Source organism: Haliotis asinina, chromosome 7 (genome assembly GCF_037392515.1).
Source record: "Haliotis asinina isolate JCU_RB_2024 chromosome 7, JCU_Hal_asi_v2, whole genome shotgun sequence".
NCBI classification, from domain to species: Eukaryota; Metazoa; Mollusca; class Gastropoda; order Lepetellida; family Haliotidae; genus Haliotis; species Haliotis asinina.
The window spans coordinates 10,692,791-10,719,285 of NC_090286.1; the positions used below are offsets into that span (position 1 = coordinate 10,692,791).

The window sequence follows — 26,495 nt, forward strand, 5'->3', positions numbered from 1 at the left end:
ACCAATCTGCCTCTGCGGAATGTTCTGCCAGTCCTGTAGCAATGCATTCTGAAGCCGGTCAAGGATAGCATGGGAGGAACTCTGTTGTAAACACGACGCCCAAGGATGCCCCACACATGCTCTATGGGGTTCAGGTCGGGTGATAATGCTGATCATTCCATACGATTAACACCATGTTGCTGTAGACAAGCTGCCACAATACGAGCTCTGTGAGGCCTAGCATTACCATCCTGAAAAACGACATTGCCTGGCATGGTCCTCAGGAATGGAAAAACAATGGGAATGAGTATCTCGTCACAATATCTCTGTCCGGTCAAATTCTCATTCACTACCACTATGTCTGTTCTCCCATTCATGGCAACACCACCCCAGATCATTACCGAGCTCCCTCCAAAACGGCCATGAGCAACAACGTTACCCCCGGCAAAATGTTCTCCCTGACGTCTGAAAACAGAAATGCGACCGTCGTTGAAAGTGCAGATTACATCTCGATTCATCAGTAAAAAGCACACGTGACCATCGGTTAGCACCCCATCGCAAATGTCCATCTGCCCAGTTGAATCGAGCATGACGGTGACGTGCTATAAGAGGGGGTCGAACGGCAGGTCGGCATGCGCACAGTCAATACTGACGTAATCGGCGACGTATTGTTCAGGCAGATACACGACGTCCTCTGGCATGACTAAATGCATCGTTTACCGTAGTGGCAGTGACATGTCTATTCCTGAGAATCTGATGTAGCGGTCGTCTTGTTATGATGTCACTTTTGGCCCTCCAGATCGGGGGCGGTCCTGCACGGAATTAGTCTGCTGGAACCGTGGAAAGGTGAGAGATGGCCTTTTGGGACACGCCAAGTCGTCTAGCAACATATCGTTGTGATCGTCCATCTTGCAAAAGTGCCAGGGCCGGATTTCGTTCATCAATACGTAAACTTTTTCCTCTACCCATAGCTGCATCGAAGTGAAATGTAACCACAAAGTTCACGGATCCCTCCTAAACTTGTATCCAGACCAGATGCACGAGGATCATGCTTGTGATCGACCAAATGCACGGGTTTGTACCATGCTTGTTAACAGATGCGTTTTGGTGTAAATTTTCGATAGAAAATTACCATTTTTCCAAACGTTTGTTATTGCGTAGAACTCATTATTGTGATTAGTTTAATGATTCAAGTTTCATTTACAGGACATTGAGTCGTGTGTAAATAAAATGTCCAAAAAATCCAGCAGATTTCATGGAATTACGATTTGACAAGTTGATTGGAGAAAGATACTATATTGTCAGGGTGAGTCTAAATTTTTGATGGGTAGTAAACAAAGGCAGTGATTTTGACAAGAAAGTACAAAATGTACATTTTCAGCACTGTTACCAAATAAATATAGGTGTCACTTAGCATTGGAATTTAACGACGCTGGTTTCGCAATCAGATTACACTGAAGAATCTCCCCATTTTGCAAAAGGCTGATGTCACACCACAAGCCATTACACAGGTCCTTGTTTAACGTGCTGTGGGAAAGAGATAATGTGCCTTGTAAATGGCTTCACAGAGACAAAGGTCAAGTCTAGATGAAGAAACGAAACAGAGAAAAATCTGAAGCTGGAATTTATAGGAAAGACCTTTAAGCAAGCAAATTATGACAATTTCATGGACATGTTTGTTCACACAAGATCTTTTTCCATCCCACTATCAATATTTACCAACCACTAGTGACACGGAGACACTATGCTTAATATAATAACAGTGCTGATGTGATGGAAAGTAATAAATCCGTTAAATGATTATTCGTGTATTTTACATCTAACCGAGTATGTTTGATAATTGATGTGTCTTCTTCTGTACAGTAACAAAAGTACTTTGATAACATGTGCAACTTGTCTCTGTAACTTGGTACATGTATGGTCAAATGTTATAATCATATGAGTGTCCAACTGTGACATTAGACCTGGGGCAAGACGCGTGTATAAATGGATGCCTCTGAAGCCATCAGCAAGTCACAATACAATAGATATAATCTTTCTCAGATTTGATTATTTTCATACATTTGACTCTGAACGACATCGTACGCTGACTTCTCCTCTCTCTCCCTGGTGACGTCATTCAATTCGGTATAGTCTGGATTTTCCAAGCCAGGAGTTTCGTCAGTGTAACCTTTCTTTCTTCCTTCCTTTGGATCTGTGCCATTTGCGGGAATCCTGCAACAGAGAAGTATGGTGGAAATGTTACAGATGCTGGTGTTATCAAGCAGCTGTCTCAATCTTTTTATGATGGAGGACGTTACCTTCCATGTTTCAGTAGACATGTGAACAGCCCGACAACCACCAGTAGCATGACCGCCATGCCTATAGCCATTCCTATGGCTCCTCCAATTAGGCCAATTTTGGCAACAGAGTCTGCAATGGTAAGAAATATATTTGCTATGATATAAAGTCTACAACAAGACTGCAAACCGTGTTTGATAATTTGTATAATTACATATAATTTTAACTGCATACACGCTTGGAGATAACATAATGATTTGCAGTTAGCTCAGTTCAAACATATTGCATGAAAGACCAGAATATTGAATAAGTATCAAACCTCTGACATCTACATCACATCGGTCACCAGTGAAGCCATCCAAACATTCTCCTGCACAACGTCCATCTTCAACATTACACGTGATGTCACAGTGTCCACAGCGACTGCAGTCAGGTCCGTAAGTTCCAAGCTTGCATTCTGGTGGTAGGCAGTTCAGGTAATGAGATGGTACTAGAACATGTTTTAATTCTGCCAAAATCATATCAAGCCTCTTAGACTAGAACGTGGAGCATCTATTCTATTTTTCATTACTGCAGGTTGTTTTGCATCAAATTAAGCCTAGAATATCTTCCACTGAACATAATTACATGATATGAGGAATGATTGGTGAAATTACTTATTATCAGTTGTCTGTGTTGAGTGGATAGGTACTGAGCTACGAGTAATCGTATTACACCTTTTGACTTTTTGTCATCGATTCCGAGTTTGCAAAGGGACTGCCACATCCTGACCATACAAATAATGAACGCATGGTCCACACTGTGGAGTATGTACGTGTTTGTCAGTATTTTTCACATTGTAATAGCTTTTAGTTGGAGGGTTTCTTCCAATAGCCATGTCCTGGAAAACTTGCGTTTGCATCAAACCTGTTATACATGTCTGTGAGATTCTGCCTGTGAAATAGGCTTCACCTTCTACCTGTCCACCTCCTGTATCCAATTTATTGCAAAATGTTCACAGCAACGTAGAACACCCAAACTCGTCCATAACTTTCATGCAGGTTAATTCCGGACTGGTCTATAGAGGTAACTCCTGATCACTGTTTCGGATATTTGGCATGCTTGAAACCACCGAGATATATTTTCTGAATGTTTTCTCCCAGGCACAGTATGATCCTGGCGTATATTCTGGTACATCTGGTTGCGGTGTTATAGAAAAGGTTGCTGCACACATTTATAACGGGTCACAGTTCGTATTTTGGCAGCAGGCTTTCCAGAAATTATCTGCCCCTGACTTTGTGTTTGTTTACTTCCGGGAGGTTATTCTAGATCTCTCCACGTTAGTGGCGATGGTCGTATTTGCTCGAACTTTCGGCAAATGACTGAGTGTATATACAAACGCTAGTTGCCGTGTTGGGACGGACACATACACAATTACTGGAGTATATACATCATCTAAATCCGTAAACGCCAGAATCTTCATAGCGCTGCCAGACCGCTAGATGTGTTACATTCTGCATAGCAGTTCCTCTCTCACACCATGACTTTGGTGAGTTTGCTATATTATATTCTGTGACCCAAGTGCCATAGATTCTGTCTCACTTGTATTTGAAATTGGTTTTGTAAAATTGACTTGTGACTTTGCATAACGTGCTCTCTTTGCATAATAATACAAAATGTGAATGTTTTAGACTTGTCTTTGTTCTGATTTGCTGGTTTTTAACCGTAACAGTATCTGTGGCGTTATGAGACACATTGTTTGCCGATATCGCTCCTCTTCAGCAAGTCGCTGTATGACACAGCATTTTTGACAGTCCTGTTCTTTTTCTGTACCCAGTATATTTGGTACTTAATCGCACAAGCTTTATCATACAAATAATTATCTTTTGTACTCGCTTTCATTTTAATACACTAATCAGCTGTGCATCTCGTATACGTATGCAACGAGCGAAGTTAAGTTCGTGATACATTACTCTGTGTACAATCTCCTCCGATCCATCCTTCCCGACATCCTGTGGGGCAGGTTCCGGACTCGTGATCACAGGCGGTACGAGCAGTTTTACACTGACGTGAATCACAAGACTTGCTGCAGTTTGAACCGTACGTTCCGCTTGGACAAGCTAAGAGTACAAGAAATTACGAAACCATGACAAGTATCTTTGCACACAGAAGAGGTTTATGAAACCGCATATCGGCAGTATTTCCGTCATATTGATTCAGTGGAAAATGTATACATGTATTTATAAATCCAACTATAAAGAAAATATGAATGTGAATAAAAGCAAATAAAACGTTAATATACTTAAATCTACCAGTTTGCAAAGAGGATTGGGAGTGAGTGAGTTTAGTCACAAGGCAGATCACCATATATTAGGGACCAAGGGGTCTTACATTGCCTATATTACCTGCATGGATCCCAGCTGGGCAGTCCGATTGGGTTCATATGATAACGATGAAAGATGAAATAACTCGAAATAGGGATAAACACAAAACATAAATGAGACGTATGGTCCTGAAATTCCTGTACCTAACAGGACCTGAAACCTGAAGCCTCCCTTAACCTAACAGAACCTGAAACCTGAAGCCTCCTTGTACCTAACAGGACCTTAAATATGAACCATAATGGCCGATCGCGGAAAAGGTGTTTTGCAATCTATTTTCTGTTTTCACGCTTCACACTGACGGATGACAAGCCGGTGGAATAGCGCCGGAATGTGTAACTCCCGTGTAGCGAGGCACAACCAGGTATGGCTGTCACCGCGTAATGCTCAGCTAATGTTAAATGTTACATGCAGCCAAAAAATAAAAAAAACACAGTTATCACTTATTCATAATATATAAAATGCACTGATGATTGTGAAAAAAGCAAACAAATAAACAAAATCACTAGCATATCATCGCAAATCTAGAGTGCAATATTTTGTATTTCGGTTTACATCCCTCGAAAGGAAGCAGCCGTGATACGGAAGCCAGTCAGGGCCGGTGGACGTGCACTCATGTGTAACGACGCCTTGTCATTGGTCACTGGTTCATTTGCCGATACGCTTAGCCGTCTCTTTGTTTAGGGATTATAAGCCCGATAGGTGCTAATTTCAAATTGCAAATGATCAGTAATTGAAGTTCTTCATTGTATATTGTCATTTGCAGACAGCAGACAAATATGTGTCAATAAACCAGACATTGAGTTTTCTCTGTGACAGAGACTGCTTGTCACAATCAACATGTGTTTTTTTAAGTAACGAATAGATTATTTACTTGTGTCTGTACAAAACCAAGATTAGACTACTGCTCACAACCTCATACTTCGGGCAGGCATACTGTTTCAAGCTCCATGAACCTAGTCACTGCGCATGCGTTATGAGCGCAGCGCAACATAGCTGTTGAAATCACGCTATTTCATTGAGTATTTTTTTCAACTTGATAGGTTGAATTGGCATATTTGATGATTTGTTTCGGTAAGTGCATACCGAAAGGCATCAGAATCTGCAAAGTTGACGTGTTTTACTTTGCATGTGACCTTTAAATAGTTGTTTGTGTTTTGCATCTGGTTTTCAGAGCTAAGGCCAAGGACACCAGGGACTATCACACGGAAATGAATGGTAATATCTTTGTATGGTGGGTAGAAGACAGAATTCATTTGACTGAGAAGCTTTGCCTAAAAAACAAAGCACTTACTGTCATGAACTTACTATCATGGATAATGGCCTGCATGCAAATACCGTTCCTCCCATAGCAGTTACAGCGTGTAACACCACTGGCGATTTTGATTACGAGATTAATCAAATGGCGCGGGTAAATGTGATCCGCGGTATATTGAGATGGCCCCTACTAATCAGGAAACTGAAAGCTTGAAGCTTGAAAATAGTAATTATTACATGATCGTTTCTTAAACATCTTTATCAGTGCTAAATCAATAAAGTATGAAACGTCAAATTTAAATCCTGTTGGACACAGACGTTTCAAGACCACGTGTCTCATTTATGCTCGCGATTGTAGTCACATTTAGCCGAAATTTGAAATAACAAAAATACTACGTTTGTTTAAAAAAGAACGGTACGTTTTACTTTTGGGATTTACATACCCTCTCAGAAGGACAATCAGACAAAAATAACTTAAATGTACAACAATTCCCCGATACATATGCATGGCATTATTATCTGGTCTATTCAGTATCTTCATAAAGTAAAATTTAATGCAACCATATTTGTTGGTATTTTGTTGAACAAACTGGCATTACTTGAACAGTTGAAACAAAGATTTCTCAAAACACATCTCACGTATCCTGCAGTCGGCGTTTTGCCAGCCTTCCCGGCACCCATCTGTACATGACCCGGTGACGTCACAGACAGGCGATAGTGTTTTACAGTTGCGAGAATTGCAGAACTCGGTACATCCTGGTCCATACCTTCCGTCAGGGCAGTTTACAAGCGCTGCACAAAAGAACTAAATGCTGTGACTTATTGTCCTTACCATCCTGACTAAGGAGATATACCAGACACATTAAGTGTTCACATTCGTTTTTTTTATTGTTATCATTATACTGATTCACAGCAAAAATAACTTGGTTTCCGTTCTTGCGGAAACCTGATGGATACTGGGTAATGTAGGTTTCCGCTAGGTTTCAGTTTCAGGAAACGCGCAATGAGAGTTTCCGCATAGTTTCCACAACTGAAACTAACAAGTCTTAGTTTCCGTCATGTTTCCGTCAATTGAAACCGTAGTTGGAAGTTTCCATTTAGTTTCAGTTTACTGAAACCTTTATAGCTGGAGTGAGTAAGTTTCTGGTCTTGCGGAAACCTTGTGGATCTTGGGTAATGTAGGTTTCCGCTAGGTTTCTGTACAAGGAAGATGACAATGAGAGTTCGCTTAGTTTAGAAAGCTGAAATATGTTGTATTATCTTCTTATATTTATTACATATTTATTTGAACAAAAAACAAACGCTGGAAATATTATGATCCAACTGTTTCATTTCTTAGAAAAGCTCACATTTTAATGCAACAGGGCAGTTGCAGTAGTACACAATTCGCTGTATTAAGAAACTGGGGCGCTCAGAGAAGAGTAACAGAATTCTCTGCACACAAGCATTGCTCAGGAAGTAGGCACACTGAATGAAGACGAGCTAGCCAGTACACAAAGTGCTTTGTTCTTCTGTAGATGTTTGTTGGTGTATGCGAGTCCTGGTTAATATCTGGCGAAACATCTGAATCCGAATCAATCAGGCTCTCACATTGTGGTGGTAATAGCTCGCAAACCTTGAATGTGCTGTGTGTGAATCTTGGTCACTGTCAGTGTCTGGAAAGGAAAAGGACATTCAGTTTGAATCATCAATTCAACTGAGAGACAATTCAATGAATGAAACACAGCAATATATATGATAATGCAGATAACATGTATTACAAATATTAAATACGTGTTACCATTTGCTCACTTTCAGTTATTACAGTTACATGTATGATACATACATTAAATATATTAAACATGGGTAGCAAAGTGACAGTGCAAACTCGATTTTTAGTGAAATCTAAAAATTCTTTGATGACTAACCTGATGAAACATTTGTCATTCACCCGAAAAACTTTACAAACTAACAAACATCTTGTTACGGAGATGGAGATAACGTACGTCTGGCAGTGAGGACGGAAAAGCCGTATATCTCGTGGAATTTAAAATATATGTATATATTATGCTTGAATCCATGTACAGTTACACTTTGAGTGAGGTCAAAAAGGTTTGTTGTATGTATTAACATAGTGTCAGCTTCATTATAAAGCTATATGAATAATATTGTTATAAAAGAGATTCCCTTACCGGGCATCATTCTCCGAGTTTGTTGGTCGACAATCCATATCTGTAAATCAAATAACTGACACAACGATTCTTTCAGAAATATGAAACGTGAGGTGTGATGATAATGTCAATGCATTGTAGGGCTAACACATGCAACATGTACTGATGGACAAGGTTTTAATGGTTATAAAACAAATATCAAACCATGAAACTGATTAACTGGTACAACTGGATACACAGAACTGACACAGAACATAAGATACTAGATAATTTGATGAACTAATAAATGTATGATGTGACTTGGTTGAAATATTTCTGGAGTATGAATAGATATAACGAAGACATATATGCGGAATATCTCTGGGTACCCATATTAAAACAAATATTGTAGAAACCAACCATATTTCAGAAACGTATTTCTCGTGATTTTAGGCTGTTTTCCTTGACAATTACTTGTCGCAATGTCCACAAAGAACTGTGTCCCTGCAGCAGAAAGTGCCACGAATAGTCTACAGAAATTATGCATGTACAAATCATAGCCAAAGGTCAGTGGGATTGTGCTTCATTCTTCATTCACATTGACAAATGAATTAAGGTTTCAAAGAAATTGTGACACATCACCAAATTATATTAGTAATAGTAGTAAAGTTAACTTAAAGGGTAGATAGGGATAGTAGATCTGGGTGTATAACTGAAAAGAACAAACAATGTTGTGAGCACAGTGCGTAAATTACTTACATGGTACGTGGGGGGGAGGGGGGTCCATCCAGCAGAAATATATCCGGATACTACCTTCTCCTGACAGGATTTTAGAAAATAACTTATTTGCCACAATAAAGTTTCCCATGAGTGCTAAATCAGTAGGACTCATGACGCTCGGGCATGTTAAAGTAAGGTGAACATGTTTTCACAATTAATCACTGTTAATAATCACAAGGTCTACATATTGATGCTTGACACTGAGAAAAAGCAATCAGTGACGCTAATGCGATGAAAAGACTGCTAAAACCATAACTGCTCACTGTTGTCACTTTGAGTACTTACATTCAATCCGCTGAATTCCACTTTTCACACTCCCCTTTGATGTCGGCAATGTAAACAAATAAACGAATGGCGACAGGATCACGTCCACGCGAGACTATCTAATTGTTAACAAAACAACTCACAACAGGGTGTACCTTCCTCTTTTGTTGTAGAACGAGGAAATCTACTGTCAAATGGTCACATTAGATTTATTTAAAAAACACAATGACAAAACTGTCTATTTCCCGTGAGTGTTAGCGAGACGCCATCTTGTTTGGCGGGTAGGAACACATTTGTTTTCCTAGCAATTATTTTTCAAAACTTTAAGCATAAGATGGCTGCGTCGTGTAAACTTTGTCATGGCCACCTCACTTTCCCCAAAAGCACTCGACGAAAGAATTCGCGACTTGGAGAAGAAAGCAGAGAACGGATGCGAGCAACTCGGAGTACCTCGGATGTGTCAGGTAAGACCGAGGGTATTTTATTGTAAATAACGTTTAAAGAAATATTGCGTTAATGACAGAAATCCAGATAGATTATAAAGTTTATCCCGCGAATGTATATTTTCGCTCGTATTATTTTTAAATGTTATCATTAAATCTAAGTAAAATAGGCCTGAAAAATAAGTTTGTTTATATTCCATTTCAATAGATCGACATGGTATAGAATACACCAAGCTTGTATTTGTAAGTAACTATCTTAGTACTAACCACAAGTATTTATTTAAGTTTAAAGGGGCAGACTTTTGATTTTAGTGCTCCTGTTAATAGTGAATTACGATCTGCATCAAAAAGATCCGCCATATGTAGTGGTTCACTCATGGGTTTACTGGGTATTGCAAGATGTATTTCACCAATTCAGATATATTTTAAAGAATGATAAAAATGATGGGCTTTTACAATGCCAACATTTCGGTGTAATTTATTAAATGCAATCCTGGATCATTAGTGAAATGAAATTGTTTACCCCCAAATTCGCTCAGAGGGGTCAGATGTGTTTCTGAACTATTTGAGGCAAACACTAAATTCATATAAGAAACTGTTAGCTCTGCGTAGGATACATTTAAAATTTCATGTAATTTTTCAATAATTTAATACATACGTGTTGAGCATAATCATATATATATACCTGTTATATTTAACGTATTTGATTTAATCTTATAGGCTGTTGTGAGAAAAATCTGGACACGACTGCTCCTGGAGGATCACCCTTGTCTATCGAAGGTATGTGCTCATGTTACTAGGTAATTTCACTTTGAATATTTCATTAATTCACTTCCCTACGTACGTTTTCTCAAAATGAAAAATACATGAAAGTATCATTTGCAAATGGATTTGAATAGCCGGTAAACTAAATCAGTTTAACATTACACCTGTGTGAAATTGCCATCAAACTGACCCCTTGATTTTACAATGCTTAATTGCTGCAAGGTTATGTCATGTGATATAACTAAACTTCTTTTATCATGATCTTTATGTCAGTTGTTCACTTACCGGTTGCATAACTTTGGCAAACAGGATGTACATAGAATTTGCACGAAATAACACAAAGGATGGTTAGCCTTTTTGGAAGTTATTTTAAATCATTTAACTACAAAATGGTAAACTTTCAGAACAATATATGTATTCAAAGTTATAAATCTGCAGTTTACTTGGTTGTATAATTTTCACTGACGATCGTTAATTTTAATAGACATTGTGTTGAATGCATGATTGAATGAAGTGCAAGAAAAATGACATTTGTTTTTATTTCAGTAAAGCCGATGACGAGGACTCTATGAATATAGTAGTCAAAGAAACAAGTGACTATATTACGACCAAGGATGGTCAATAGGATCTTGTGAAGGTAATTTTCACTCACCTGCCTGTCATAAATAGTTAATGATTTAAATAATAGTGTAAAGACAGATTTATGGATGTTAACTTCAGTAACCAAGCCAGCATGGCATATATAAATACCTTTGCGTAACAGATGAACTAAAATGTGTGAAACATGCTGTATAGTACTTTAAACATTTATTTTCAGAGGCGCTTTGTAGAGTGTGGCGGAACAGGCGTGATGATCTCAGTAGACAAGAAACCGGAAAGAAAGTGTCACACAGAACAGCAGCAAAAAAATCCGTAAGTATATCTATTCGAATAATAACATGTAACAATTCTTCTCATTACAATGTGTGACAGATTCTAAGTTCCGGAAATATACATTTAAAATGTTTATGGATTATTGCTTTTTACATTCTTAAGATATGTAACACATGATTCAGATCATAATTTCATAAATCATAACATAAGAATCAAGTCAGTTAATGGTGATATATAAACATGTTATTACACTTCAGTGACTTCATGTCACTTCAGAGCAACAGATTGTGTGTCCATAAGAAAATAGGATATGTCATTAAATGTGATGAACTGCTTAACTTGTGTTGGGGTGATTAATGAAGTAAATAATTTTTCACGACACTTCCTTTTTAATAATTTGCAATCCATCTTGGCATTATGGTTTATCTGTTGATTGATTTTTGTTTAATTTTCAGACAATTGCACTGCGCATGAAAAGCCTGAAAACTATTGACTGGCCAGATCGACGAAAGGAAAGGGTTTCAACTATACTTACCTTGGAAATGACTTCACCAGTTGTGAGTGATGAAGAAGATGCCAATTCATTGCTCTCTTACCCCTTTACCTGGGAATCTAAACTCAAGATGTCTGCACTGGACTCAGCCACAATTTTCAACGCCACCACCAAAGCTAAGGCCAACATGAAGACCAGGATGCGGCATCCAACCACAACGACAGAGATATCCGCTCAAGGATGCCCAAGTGGGCTAGTAAATAGCTAATCGATCACATGAACGTAATTTTATCTGTGATCAATTAAATTTGAATTATTCTCAATGTAAAACTTTAATAGTTTTGATATTCTGATTGTATTTCAATTAATACAATTTTATTCAATCTTAAGTTTTATCCATTTTCCAAGAGACCTTTATTTACTTTAAATACATTTTTTGTACTTTCAATGTAACCTAAGTTCTTTATTGCATTTTATTTCATTGTTGTATTGTATTACATGGTGTGTGTTATTATATGTTTAGCATTGACTGACTGGGGTGTGTTTTTCTGTGTCAGCGTGAGGAGGTGCAGGAGGAGTCAAGGGATGCAACTGTTATAGCATGTTTTTAGAAATATTTTTGTCATAAGTGACAAATATTGATCTGTTATCTAGTGCTATATCATTTTATTATTCATTAGATATATGTTTGATCCATATTTGTCTGAAAATAAAACAGTGAATCTTATTGTATCTTTTGTTTTTCTTTATGCATACGTGATGATTGTACACAAACTCCTTATATTGTCTTTGCCAACCAGGAGTAACAAGAATGTTATATGCAATGACACACATTGAATGACTCCTTTGAACCCGAGTAAATGAAATGCTGTAGAAAGTTTTCTGGCAACAGAAACTCTGCGGAAACCAGATGGAGTCTTGGTAACTGAAACTCTGCGGAAACCTGATGGAGTCTTGGTGACTGAAACCCTGCGGAAACCTGATGGATCTCTAACTTAACTGAAACTCAACGGAAACTTGTTGGAGCATGGGTAACGGATACCGTGCGGAAACCCTTAGAAAGTGGGTAATTGACAGTTTCCGTCATTGCGGAAACTCAGTGTAAAAGAACGGAAACTCACTGGATTCTTGGTGGAAACTTAAGTTTCAGTCCACTTTCCATCAGGTTTCCGCACTGCGGAAACCAGGTTATTTTTGCTGTGATTGAAAGGAAAAGAAATGCAAAAGGCTAACTAGCATCAACTGTACTTAAATGTGTGCATTTTGCTCATATCACATACCGTTTTCATAATGTGTTTCTACCTGATTTTACTGATTTACAGCATCATTTTAACTGTTAAGGAAAAATCAATTTTCGCAGCAAATATCTGCAAAGATCCTGGTTTCATGGTAAGCAATGCTTTCTTATTTACACACTTATTCGATAACTTACATATTTGAAACACACATACATGTACATACATGAATATACTATATGACGTAATACACACACACACATACGCACACACATATGTATTATATGGAGACATGTACGTACACATGTATTCTCCCCGAAGATAAAATTGAAACGCGCAGAAGATCCGTGTCGTGTAAATATTTCGAAAACTTACTTGAGCAGAACTTGAGCAACTAACGCTATCACGCGGTTTATACATGTCATCATCTCTGTTGACACGTTTGATGGTATGACAAATGCGAGAGCTCATGCTCTTGATTATTTTGGTCCAGATTCGACTATTTACAGGCAGATGGAATACTGTTGCACGCAGCGTTGAACAACAAAGAAGCAAACAAGCGAAACGCCACTTTAATACATAGATGAATGATATAACTTTTTTTGTGTACATTACATTTTGTAAATGAATAGCCAGTCATTCTTGAAGACAATTAACTACTGTTCGGATTGTATGATATCACAAGCTGACAATCAGAGACAGTACGCATGCTCCCGATGACGTTACCGGTAGAAAATGTATATTATGATTTTGTTCAACCAATGCAGGTTAGTGAAAGTTGTCACAAATTAATATGTTTTGGCAAGACACAGATTGTCTGGGTGCCACAAATGTATATATTATATAACATCGAATTCGGGAAAATACCTTCAGTACAATCTGTTCCGTTATACCCAGCCACACATCCACCTTTACACAGCCCTTGTATCCTATCACAGTTGGAGTCCTCCTTGCAGTTACGAAGAGAGCAGTTTTTTCCACAGTTAGCTCCATAGTACCCGGGAGCGCATTCTAGTAAACAAAATCGTCATATTCAACTGTATGTTATGTCAGGACATAGGATTGAATATACAATGCGTGTAAAGAAAGTCGCCCCATTTGAACTCACATCCAATTAGGATTGTTTCATTTGAACTGATGGTCAAAAGAAGTTGTAAACCGAGAGTTTCCCGCAACCTGATTGGTTAATTACCCTTGTTGAATAGTCTTCGACATATATATATATCGGAAAATGATGGCCTAATAACTGCACCTTAATACATTGGCACTAGTACGCTACTACTTTCTTTGTGCAAAAATCGGCATCAAGGAGGAAGATTACAACCTCAGTTTTGTTTCTCTGGGTTTTTGATAGAATTTTCAAAGACGACAAAAAAGATGATGGAGAGTACAATCCCAATGCACATAATGATATGTGACCAGATCATAGTAAAGTGATTAAAGAGCCATAAAATAATATCCTTCAATGATCTTTATTCACAAATGAAGTTTTCTGCAAATCCCAAGCATTTACAATATTTCAATTTCAAAGAACAAGTTAATGATACTTGTTTCTAGACATTGATCTTCCAAAATACACTAATCCCAGCACTCTAGACGCTTCGTCTTCCATTGGAGTGAGTGATCTTAGTTTTACACCGCACCCAGCAATATTCCAGCTATATGGCGGCGCTCTGTATATAACCGAGTGCAGAACAGACAATCCAGTGATCAACTCATGAGCATCAATCTGCGCTATTAAAAACCGATGACAGCAAGTCAGCAAGCCTGACCACCCAATCGCGTTAATCGCCTCTTACGACAAGCAAAGTGGCTTTTTATGGCAAGCATAGGTTGCTGAAGGCCTATTCTATCCCAGACCTTCACGGGTCTCTTCCATTGGAAATTCCAGCGCTAACATTGACCCGGCTCTATCTTGTCCAACGAGCGTCCCTCCACTGTCCCGCATTGCTATGACTTCTAAGAATGGCCTCTTTCAAATAACTGATCGATCACTATCAAAAGCAACCGAGAGAAATACCACTTGGAGCATAAAACTTCAGAGGTGTTTCTGAGAAACAACGTACACGATTGGTCGCAATACGGGGAAACCTGAACGCTCAGATATTCTTCAGCCCGTGGCAATTCTATTTCTTTGCCAGGAACAGCAGGGAACACATCTGCGGCAGCATGACATCGCTACACCCCACACAAATTGTCCAGAACTTCTTGAACGCCCCAAATATACAAGCTCCTTTATGGCCAGCATGCTCACCAGTCCTAAACCTCATCGAGCACTTCTGAATCGCCTGGTGAGAAGACGACTTCGAACCCAGCGAACAGACAAGAACTTGCAGACGCTCTCAGTAACGAGTCAAACAGGATTCTGGACGTGTATTGCTGCTAGAGGTGGTCACATTCGTTACTGTATACGTTACCAAAGACTTGAAATGATTGAGACATTCCATACTTGACTCTTGTTGTATCTTCGATCTTTTTCAGTTGGTAAGTGCCCTTCAGTATCATTTCCTATCTATGTACGGGGTCTTATGTGTCTATGACTATGTTATCTATTTTACAGTTTTGACAAGGTCTGAATTGGAACACATTACGATCAAATTAAATTAGTGAGCAACGCTTAAGGCAAAGTGTCATTGTGCATTTAATCAAGATATGAAGAGCCTGACAAGTCTCAGACCCAGAGTCAGACAATAACATAAATAATTTGGACTTTCTTATACTACGGTACTGTTATGGGTGAACAATAATTGAATGAATGTTTCTTTAGATGGGTACTTATGGTAATATAGCGGTATATACTTATCCCTCTGACGTGTTTTTTGTGGGCATGTTAATAAGGTATGGTATTCATCTGGTATTTACATGGTTTGATTTGGTCTATATATGGCTCCATTCGCATAGTCTCGAAGGTGCAGTAAGATGTTAGCATTGAAGATTTATGCACACAAAAGACCAGTCATGCATTCTTACATACTTCGTTCTTCGTTTACATCTGCTAATGATTTGTTTCACATCACCAACATCCCGCGCTTGCCAAACGTATGGATAAAGCCATATGAAAAAGATATAAATCGGACGCTTCATGCCTTTTTTTTTTTAAAATAAAACACATAGTGACAATGTTTGACCAACTACGTAATAGCAATCTGACATTTTTCGCTAGAATTTTATAATGTGTATTTAAATTTTACAATGAAGTAGACATGATGTGATGACAAATAACAATATGTTTTTGTTAAAATAATAATGGATCTGACAAAAGTCTACAATTATGTGGAAGACGTTTTAAATGACATGACACACATGTTGTTAGATTCTTCTGATTTTATGACCGTGTTAGTGTGTGACCATTACGTGAGAACATTTGATAAGGGATGTCCTCAGACCAAGGAGACAAATAGCCATTTATTTCAATTTTGCCACTATGGGGAAGAACTGTATTCTTGAAATTGCAGCCAGTAATTAAACCGATCGCGACAGTGCATCAGCTGAACAGAGGCGTTATATTTCGCCACCATATGGCTTAAATATTGCTGAGTGCAGTGTAAAACTAGAGTAAAACGTAATGTTTCCAAAATCTGTTGAATGAGTTATTAATTATAGTTGCATTTCTCAAAGTGTAATACCTGTTACCCTCGGTGGTAATTTCGTTGATGGTGTAACCGGTGAAGTCGTGAACGGTCGAATGACAAGGGAAGGAGTAATCGCTTTTAGGAATCGAATTTGACTTCTCAGCAAAAAAGTGTAATTACCTTAAAGGTCCGAGAAAAACTCGAACGAACATTATATATTCCCATATAGACAATACAAGTCGTAAATGTCGCCACATTACCTATAGTACAGTCTGTACCCATCCATCCGCCCTCACATCCATTATCTGCACAGGCTCCACTGATGTGATTACATGCGGTGGAAGACATCTTACAGTGTCGAGAACTGCAGTTTCCGGCACAGTTGGCACCGCATGTTCCAGAGGCACACACTGGGGAAGATACAGTTCATTCAAAAAGAAGTTAAAAAAACGTATACGTCATGATTGAAGTCTATTGTCATTCTTGTTACAATCCGTTGGATTAGAAATTAGAAAAGCTCAAAATCAACTAATCGTAAATGCTCAAACCAACGCCAAAGTAAATAGGAAAAACATACCAAAATACACAAAAATCTTTAACAAATTATCCTTGTTTACAGACACTACATGACGATTTGTGACATATGTGTGGCGATAGGTCATGTAACAGCCCGGTAAGCGAGCGGCACGTGTAATGTCCATTTCGTCAGTTGGGGATGGTAACAAAACTCATCACACTTTGATTCTGAATCAGACATGGTCTCACTGCTGAATGTAGCCGTATAATGACAGGACTGTTAGCCGCTTCCTTTAAACCACTTCGAAGTCAGTACTGACGACAAACAACATTTTGTAACTGATTTTTGCCATGTGCCTTGTGAAGTCTTAGCCATGGATTCGTGGACAAGATTTTAAACGTATGTATGTTCTGCTATTCCGGGCAATGTCTCGATGATACCCTAGATCACTTAAATCGGGTTCAGATCGCAGTGATAAAGGGGCAAAGGCGTGACATCGTGACTTTGTGATTCCAAATACTGGTCAATATTATATGACACTATGATACGGAGCATTGTCCATGACAATCAAGTTCTTTGGTGATAAAGAGCGTATCAGTGATGATCTCTGTTTTCTTAGGCTTTAGCCTGAACCAAAAGAGTTCACCCAGGTGAAAATCCCACAGAATTACAGCCTACATGAAGCACAATGAATTGCACCCCTTTCATTAAAGGCCGTCTTCTGGAACATGTCTCTTCATTGTTGTTAACCCACCATGTTTCTGCAGTGTGACTTGTAATCACCCAAGATAAACAGACTCAAACCCTTCATATGGTGCGTATATACCTGTTGCTCATTCTCACAATATCTGACGTTGGCATGCTGATGAAGGAAACAAAATGTCAGTTGTTGTGAAAACAACAGCACAACTGGGCGAACCGTGTCAGTGTAGACGCTGGTGAAATTGTTATGCTCGGTGATAAGTTTTGTCGATGTGAAATCTTGAACAGCAGAATCTAACATCTTTCGGGAATTGAATTTGACTCTTCAGGGAAAAAATGCAATTACCATAAAGGACCGAGCAGTATTGGAATTAACACTTCATATTCCATGTGGACTATAAGAATTATGTGATAAAAGTCATAAATGTCTCTCACATTACCTGCAGTACAGTCCACCTCCGTCCATCCATCCTTACACCTATCAGCAGGACAGGCTCCAGTGAATCGGTCACATGTTGGAGAAAACGTCATACACTGTCGTGAACTGCAGTCCTTGGCACAGTTAGCACCGTATTTTCCAGAGCCACATGCTGAGTACGATATGAAAAAAAGCCGTAACACTCTAAACTCAATCTAAGTAAAACATTGCCCTTGTGAAAGTCATAAGAGCTATAACTACAAACCTTGGTCAAAGTCTATTATCATTCCTGTTCATAAATTCTGTATAATATTATTATATTATTTATTGACTCACCGAATTACCAGCATTTGTTTCTGAGAAATTATCACATTTATGCTGCTATGTTCCAGAAATAAAATGTATAAAATAGTCAGATTATCTTCATCATGAGGATCTAATGAGGGCTTGAATCAAGCTCTACTAATGTACAGTGAACTACATATATATCAATGACTTTTATTTAGCTGTATACCTAACATGCTATTTTCAGATTATAGTAAGAAATTTCAGTTAGAAGAAGCAAGTCAACATGTCATAGGTGAATGTGATTATCACCGTATGTTAATACCTCAAAGAGCATGAGGATGGTTTGACTTTATCCGTGTTAGACCCCACATATGTAAAGAAACGTTATACATGTTGCATCAATACACGTAAAAATTATCGCGTTAAACAACTTCCCTAAACACGTGGCTTAAAGAATATGTGACTTAACATGGTGTGAAAATTATATATCAGTTTCTGTATATCGTAAGTTCACTTTATCACGAATGGCATGGTTGGTATTGGAATTCAAAGCTACATATTATTATTCATACATTACTAGAGAATAACTACTACAACGATTAATTGTTTACTACGAATGTATTTTCTTACACAATATAATATAACATATTCTAACACGACAGCTAGATTTTAAATAAATTATGTTAATAAAACTCAAAACATTTATGCATGAAGTAAAATTAGTATTTAACATTACATTCATACATCGTGGAAGGTGCCCGAACTGAGGTGGGGTAGTAAATCAAGCTTTCAACTTAGTGAACAATGGGCACACACATTTAAAATCGCTTAGGTTCACTGACACGTCATATCAAAAGCGTGTTTTACCACACCGCTACAAGAAATATACTTCCAGGCATTGAAAAACCACCCGCCGTATGATTACGTTGCTTGGGCTACCTCGCCATTCTGTTTGGATGCCGGATCAGATATTGTAAGTATTGTAATGGTATGCTGAGACAGGACACAACATGGCAGCTGTTTTTGAAACATCAGGGCAGTTCAACGCATGTGTTTCAGTCTAAACACTGCAGAAATTGTTGAAAAATGTATTCGTCCTCGTATTCCAAATGCGTACACTGATAAAATCGCAATTGAGGTATGAAATAACAATAGTTCATTTTTAAGTTACCCTCGTTACTATAGCGGCCGTGGCAACAATTTGTTGCATAACCTATTTGGTGAAGTTTGAAGAAAAACTATCACAGTAAAAATAAAATTGACTGGCAGGTTGCTCGGACCGGACCCATGTGTATCTGTCTCGCCAGGAAAGGTCCAGGTATGCATGCTTTCTTCTGTTTTAATTTACAAAATATTTTCATAAAACATGTCCCTGGCATCTTGCAAGTACATTCATATTTACCAGATGTTTTCTTACATTGTCATTATGATCGCCACAAAAGCTCAATTTGTGTTTTATTAGGTTCTATGCATCGGCTGGGACTAAGTTCTTTCTTTCAGCACCGTGAAAGAACAATGCACCGTGAAAGGAGACTACACTACCTGTGGAGCAGTCCACGCCCGTCCATCCGTCCTGACATCCACCAGCAGGGCAGGTTCCAGTAATATGGTCACACGGAGAAGTGAATACCTTGCAATGTCTGGAGTCGCAGTTTTGGGCACAACTTGGACCGTACTTTCCCCCCACACAGACTAGATAACATATTGAATAGCAATAATGCAATGATACGTGTAAAAAGAGATAAAACATATGGAAGTGAGGCCGTGGCAATGTATATACATACAATACAATGCATAGCATTGTATCAGTTGTAAAACATATCACAGTGAGTCCACGTTTCTCCAAAATGACAGCACGATTATGATGTCAATAAACGGCTTTTAATACATGTTTATAAATGTTTGTTTGAGTCATTTGTCTTTGGTGATAAGTACGTAGTGAACACAACAAAGTCACACATTTAAAACAATGTGGAAAAGACAACGAATCCTGCAACAGCGAAAGGTTGAACATTCCAGGACGGTTCTGGGTCGTTTTAGATCAGTAGTTATTTTTCAAAAGCAGAGTTGATCAGTTGTCATTCATGTCTAATTCAAATATCGTACTGAAGCCACCGTGGTACTGGTTTGGCAATGAACCACATCACAACTCTCGGTGACTACGTTGAATACTTTATAACTCGTATTGAAAACTAATGTAATTGTTTTCTGTATACGCACATGGAGAGTTAGCTTATTTTCTTCAAGTCATCTGTGTGATGACGTCTATATATATACATGAGCATTAATTAACCACCACCAAAAATAACTGTCGATTGTAACAAACAGGGATCAAAACAGAGAAGTCAACCAGTTATATCCAAACACGCATGCACGTAGCATGAAATTCACGTGCTAACTAAAATGCTTATTTTTCATGATAAGTTCTGTAATGGTACAAGAGACTGCAGGGTATAAAAAGGGTGAAATGAAGTATTTTCATTGCTTTCTTATCGACGAATCAAAAAGTGAACAGTACTGAAATAGAACTTTTTGGACATGCCGAGGCGTAGCTTTTCTGGACATACCAGATGGCAGATTATTGGTATGCATGAATCTGGTTTGTCCTGCTGCAGCATTGGGTCCAGATAGAATATCAATCACACTGTCATTAGTCGCCTTGTAAGGAAACATGCGGCTACTGGTTACGCCAAGGATCGTCCACGATCAGGAAGGCCGAGAAAGACTCAGATCTCAGAGAACAATAGAGAGTGGGTGTTCCTCTCTCAACTAGTACCATCCGAAGGAGGCTCAGGTCCGCTGGGCTCCGTGTACGTCGTCCAATCAGACGTCCCTTACTCACTGATAGACACCAGGCTCAACGTTTGGCTTGTTGTAATCAACGGCAAACCTCAATCTCAGGACATGGCGCAGGATCCATTGGTCCGATGAATGCCGCTTTCTTCTTCGTGTTACTGATGGCCGCTGGCGAGTTTTGAGATGGAGTAATGAGGTTTATCAACAGAGGAAGATCCCTTTGTCGGTGGCTCTGCAATGGTGTGGGAGTGTATCTCCTATGACTGTAAGCTGAATATTATTACCATTCAAGGGACACTCAATGGTGAGAGATACCATCAGGAAGTACTGGAAGCTGCTGTTGTCCTGCATCTGATAACTACCCCTTCGCCAGTCCGCCAGTATTTATGGACGATAATGATAGGTCCCATCGTTCCAGAGCTATTATCGCATACTAGCTGATCAACACAGTTGACAGATTACCCTAGCCTGCGAGAAGCCCTTGGCCTGATCTCAACCCAAATGAGCATTTATGGGACCATCTGTAAAGGGTTCAAGTAAGGGACCCACCTGCTCAAAATCTACAGGAATTAGTCCAGGCCCCTTATTGCAAATGGCAGAGGATTCCAATGATGTTTGTTTCCGAGCATGAGGAGGATGGTTGCAGCAGTTATCCGTGCGAGAGGAGGATACACCAAATACTGCTGTCACCATTACTGTTGGCTTAGGATTGAACAGTGAACGTTTTTTGAGAACTTTCTGTATGTTGGACCACAGAACTTGTCTGTACGTGTGACCTTAGTTTTGGACATGATTACTATAACGTTTTTAGTGCCCCCACATGACCGTCGATAAGTTGCACACGAAAGCAGCAACAGTGCTGGTAGCTGATGGATTGCCACTTTAGATGGTTCAGTTAAGGAACTTATAACCATGTGTTTCGTTTCCATATCATGAATGACCAATATCTTGTGTTAAACACAATCTTATAGCATGTAAATGGGCGGTGCTTAATGAATGCTCATGTGTATATGAAGGCATGCCATATAGGTTTAGAATAGAGAGATGTATTAACAGTCCTTTTGTTAAACGTCAAGATATTGTGAGATGGTGTGCAGAAAGATTCCATCAATATATTTATCACTTTACGTACAATACTTACTCCACACCTGCACTTCCGCAAAGTCCAATATAGCACCACCTCCATCATTGTCAGTATCTGTGTAGACAGTCAGGTAGCGCCAGGTCCCAGGACAGGTCACATTAAGTACATCATCGATGTCTGTTCCGTTAGGACGCCCTTTTACGGTGTGGCATAGATTCCCTTCTTTAGGCTCAGATGAACTTGCCCCGGATGTGTACAGGTGCACGCCATTACGTCTATACTTGTCTGAAACAAGCAAAGATAGAGAACTCAATGAAGGACGTCACATTAAAAAAACATGACCAGGAATGCCAGGTTTGAGTGACAGTAACGAAACATTGCATTCGATTACGACATGCCGTTAGGTCACATTGTACAGATCTGGTTCCTATGTACCCTTGATTATTCCCAGTGTTTTAGAAATGTCTTCACTGTCTTTTCTGTTCTGCAGAAACGTATGTCATTGGGTAGCAAGATCGAGACAGGGTTTCCAGATATATGTTAAATGTCTCTTGACAAAAGAAAGGCGGTAAAAGAATAACTGGCTTCGTGATTTAAGACACCAGAAATAGGCTTTAGTCACTGTACCCATGTGGGGATTTGAACCAGATGAGCCAACGGTTTGGCCATTAGGCTACCCCACAGGCCCAGATCGCAATGAAGCGAGCCAACAATAATATATATTGACATCAAAATCTGACATGTCGTGACCTTGATTTGACAATTAATGCACACTGGGTATCGTCTCCTTACTTCATTATGGTATAGACATCTTTAAATGACTATAACATGAGTGAGTTAATACTTACCGAATGCTAAACAATGAACAAAATAACAGCAAAGCGTTAACGTTATTGTAAAGTTTGAATGTATGTCTGCCGGTGTATATTTAGATTATCTTCAATGAAAGATTTGGCTGTAAAGTCGTTCTGCTTTTCTGAGAATATATATAAATACCGCAAAAGAAAATCAACATTTGGGAAAAGTAAACATCATAATCGCATGATGATGTCTTATGGCCTGAATTGAAACGAGATTCAACCTCGCATTTGACTTTAACACACTGACTTTAGCAAGTCTCCAGTTTGCATTTCGTATTGTGATATTGTGATTCTGTTTCATATGAAACCTGTAAATAGTGAGTGAGTGAGTGAGTTTAGTTTTACGCCGCACTCAGCAATATTCCAGCTATATGGCGGCGGTCTGTAAATAATCGAGTCTGGACCAGACAATCCGGTGATCAACATCATGAGCATCGATCTGCGCAATTGGGAACCGATGACATGTGTCAACCAAGTCAGCGAGCCTGACCACTCGATCCCGTTAGTCGCCTCTTACGACAAGCATAGTCGCCTTTTATGGCAAGCATGGGTTGCTGAAGGCCTATTCTACCCCGGGACCTTCACGAGTCCCTGTAAATAGTACTAGTCTACACGTACAGTTTGTTCTGAAGTACAGGATAATCTGAGCTGAATGTACAAGCGTCTGCAGATCCACCTTCCACCAGGCGCTAGATTGACCTGTCACAGTGTGGACTATGTAGCCATCTTCGTTTGCACTTGTTACTCCATCTACAGCTTTGCTGGCAGGATGCCTACGGTCGAAGTGTGAACTCATCCATGTTGGTTTCCCCTCAGCAACGTTTGTTCTAGTACCTGGCAAGAAAGAATAGTGAGTGAGTGAGTGAGTTAATATTTAAAGTCACATCGGCAATATTTCAGCCATATCGTGACGATTTAACATGAAATGGAATATATTTATATCCTAAAATACCTGTCAACAAAGGACAGTAAAACAACTAGAATATCACAGAGAATGTAAAACTGGTAATTAGATCTAGAACAGTTCAACTATAAGAGGACAATACAATATAAAAACATAAAAAAATAACTGAAGGTACTGAAGGTAGATCACCATACTAGGGACCATGGGGACTTACATTACTTTTGCTACCTGCATGGACCCTAGCTGGATTCACATCATCCCTTCAGTCATTGGCTTTTATACGGAGAATTAGCCATACATTAAAATAACAAAAATACTGCGATTAAAAACCTGGAAACCTTAAATTTAGATCAAATGTTTCGGGACTTACGTACCCTCTCAGGAAGACAATAATTTTACAGTACTTTAACCCCCTCTGAGGGTACAGCCACTAACAATTTGAGTTACTAATTTAATCTTCCAATTATAAAATATATATCTACTTACAGATCAGCTAACAGATCTAATGCTTTTAAAAATCCTATGATTAAATGAGAAATAGTATTGTTAAAAAGATCCTTCATTGTTCTTGAATTGAAATAAGTCTCCCTTGTGATGGAATACTCAACACAGTCAAGCAAGATATGCTTGACTGTGATTCTTTCATCACAAGGGATACAAAACGGAGGATCCTCACCTTTTAGTATATATTCGTGTGTGTATCTTGTGTGGCCAATGCGACATCGTCGCATAATGACCTCCTCAAATCTGGACTGACAACCCAAGTAGGTATAACCAATAGAGGCCTATATCAGGGGGCAAGAGACGTAGGGTGCCGTCACTTAACGGCCGCCTGGGCGCTGACCATGCACGGCCCATTCCTATGTTGCACATCGACGTAAAGCTGGTTTCCAGGGCTATCTGGCGGTGTCATCAGAAATGACCTGTCGTCGACAGGTTTGACGTTGGGACGCTTTTAAGTCCGATGTAACTCGATTTTGGGCAGCTTTTCACGCTGCGGGTACTTGTCATGTTTCGTACATCGACCCCAGGGTTTTGATTTGACTCTGGATCGGAAGCCCTGTGTCGTGGCTTTCACGTCATGTGCGACACATGCGGGTGCAGTCATGTTTTCCCACCCTTAAAGCCACCCAAAGCTAAGCCCCGTGCGCGTAACGGGGGCCAAAACAGCTCAGATTTGATATCACCAGGGTTTGATCTATGCATCCTGCGTTCACTAATTGTCCCATCCCGGGAGAAAGAGACATACTGCACACATATCATACATGAAAATTCGGCCACGTGCATGAAGCACCTGGGGTTATCACGGGGTCGACATGGGGTGCCTGGTTGGGCGTCCACGCCCATTTTCCCATCTGTTATAGACCTGTAATTTTACCAAGACAAAAGCCTTACTCGGAGAGCATCTTTTAAACGTCACTCGAACGTTGAATATTCACATCCTATTGACAGGTTTCACATCGACGTGAAGCTGGTCCCCAGGGCTATCTGGTGGTAACATCAGAAGTGACAAATCTTTACCGGGTTCGACGCCGGGGCGCTTTTAAGCCCGATTTATCCCGATTTATGGCAGTTTTTTCACGCTGTAGGTACTTGTCATGTTTCGTACATCGACCCCAGGGTTGTCTTCGACATGGGTCGGAAGCCCTGTGTCTTGACTTTCGCGTCATGTGCGACACGTGTGGCTGCCGTTATGTTTTCCCACCCTTAAAGCCACCCAAAGCCAAAGCCTGTGCGTGCGGCGGGATGCAAAACAGCTTATTTGATATCACGCGAGTGAGTGAGTGAGTGAGTGAGTGAGTGAGTGAGTGAGTGAGTGAGTGAGTGAGTGAGTGAGTGAGTGAGTGAGTGAGTGAGTGAGTGAGTGAGTGAGTGAGTGAGTGAGTGAGTGAGTGAGTGAGTGAGTGAGTGAGTGAGTGAGTGAGTGAGTGGTGACATCCAGACGGCGTCGCAACATCTTCAAGCGCCGGTTCGCCTCCTCCACCTTCCGCTTGTAGGCAGAGACCGTCATGTTCCTTGGTTTTACCCTCTGAAACAGACTCCCTATCACCGCCCTGGAGCCTGGCCGTTTCCACCGAAGGTAGTCCAGAAGATCCAGCAGGTCTTCGACCAGGTCCCGAGGATCAGTAGAGGCCGACACGTCGTTCTCTCCCACTTGAAAGAACACAATGCCCTGAAAAGCTGCATCAAGGGCATCCACCTCAGCTTTCATCCGAGCGACGGTCGCCCCTCCGATCCCACGCACGGTAGTGAGGATGCCATGTGGAGGGGGACAGACTTGAACAAGTCGCCGCACGAAACTATGCCCCAGGATGGCAAAGTGCAGTGGCTTTGAAACAGCAGCTTCAAAAAGTGCGCAGGCCATGACTTGAATGAAGTTAGTCTTCAAGAACGATTTCTGACAATGAGTTGTGTCAAATAATATCAGCACAAGTGCCGTGATGCTCGTATCTGACTGCTAAGTATATATAGCCTGGGTCATTGATACGTGTTTGT

General features: G+C 39.7%; 1 protein-coding gene across 1 annotated transcript; it reads right to left on the minus strand.

Moving 5' to 3' along the window:
- Window positions 1-152: 152 nt before the first annotated feature.
- Window positions 153-23,891, minus strand: LOC137291263 (uncharacterized). The gene is made up of 8 exons (XM_067822565.1): window positions 23,714-23,891; window positions 22,293-22,520; window positions 19,898-20,047; window positions 18,090-18,239; window positions 2,579-2,716; window positions 2,280-2,391; window positions 2,041-2,193; window positions 153-444 (listed from the first exon to the last, which is right to left on the minus strand). The coding sequence occupies exons 1-8, from the start codon at window positions 23,889-23,891 to the stop codon at window positions 153-155; spliced, it is 1,401 nt and encodes a 466-aa protein (XP_067678666.1).
- Window positions 23,892-26,495: the final 2,604 nt, after the last annotated feature.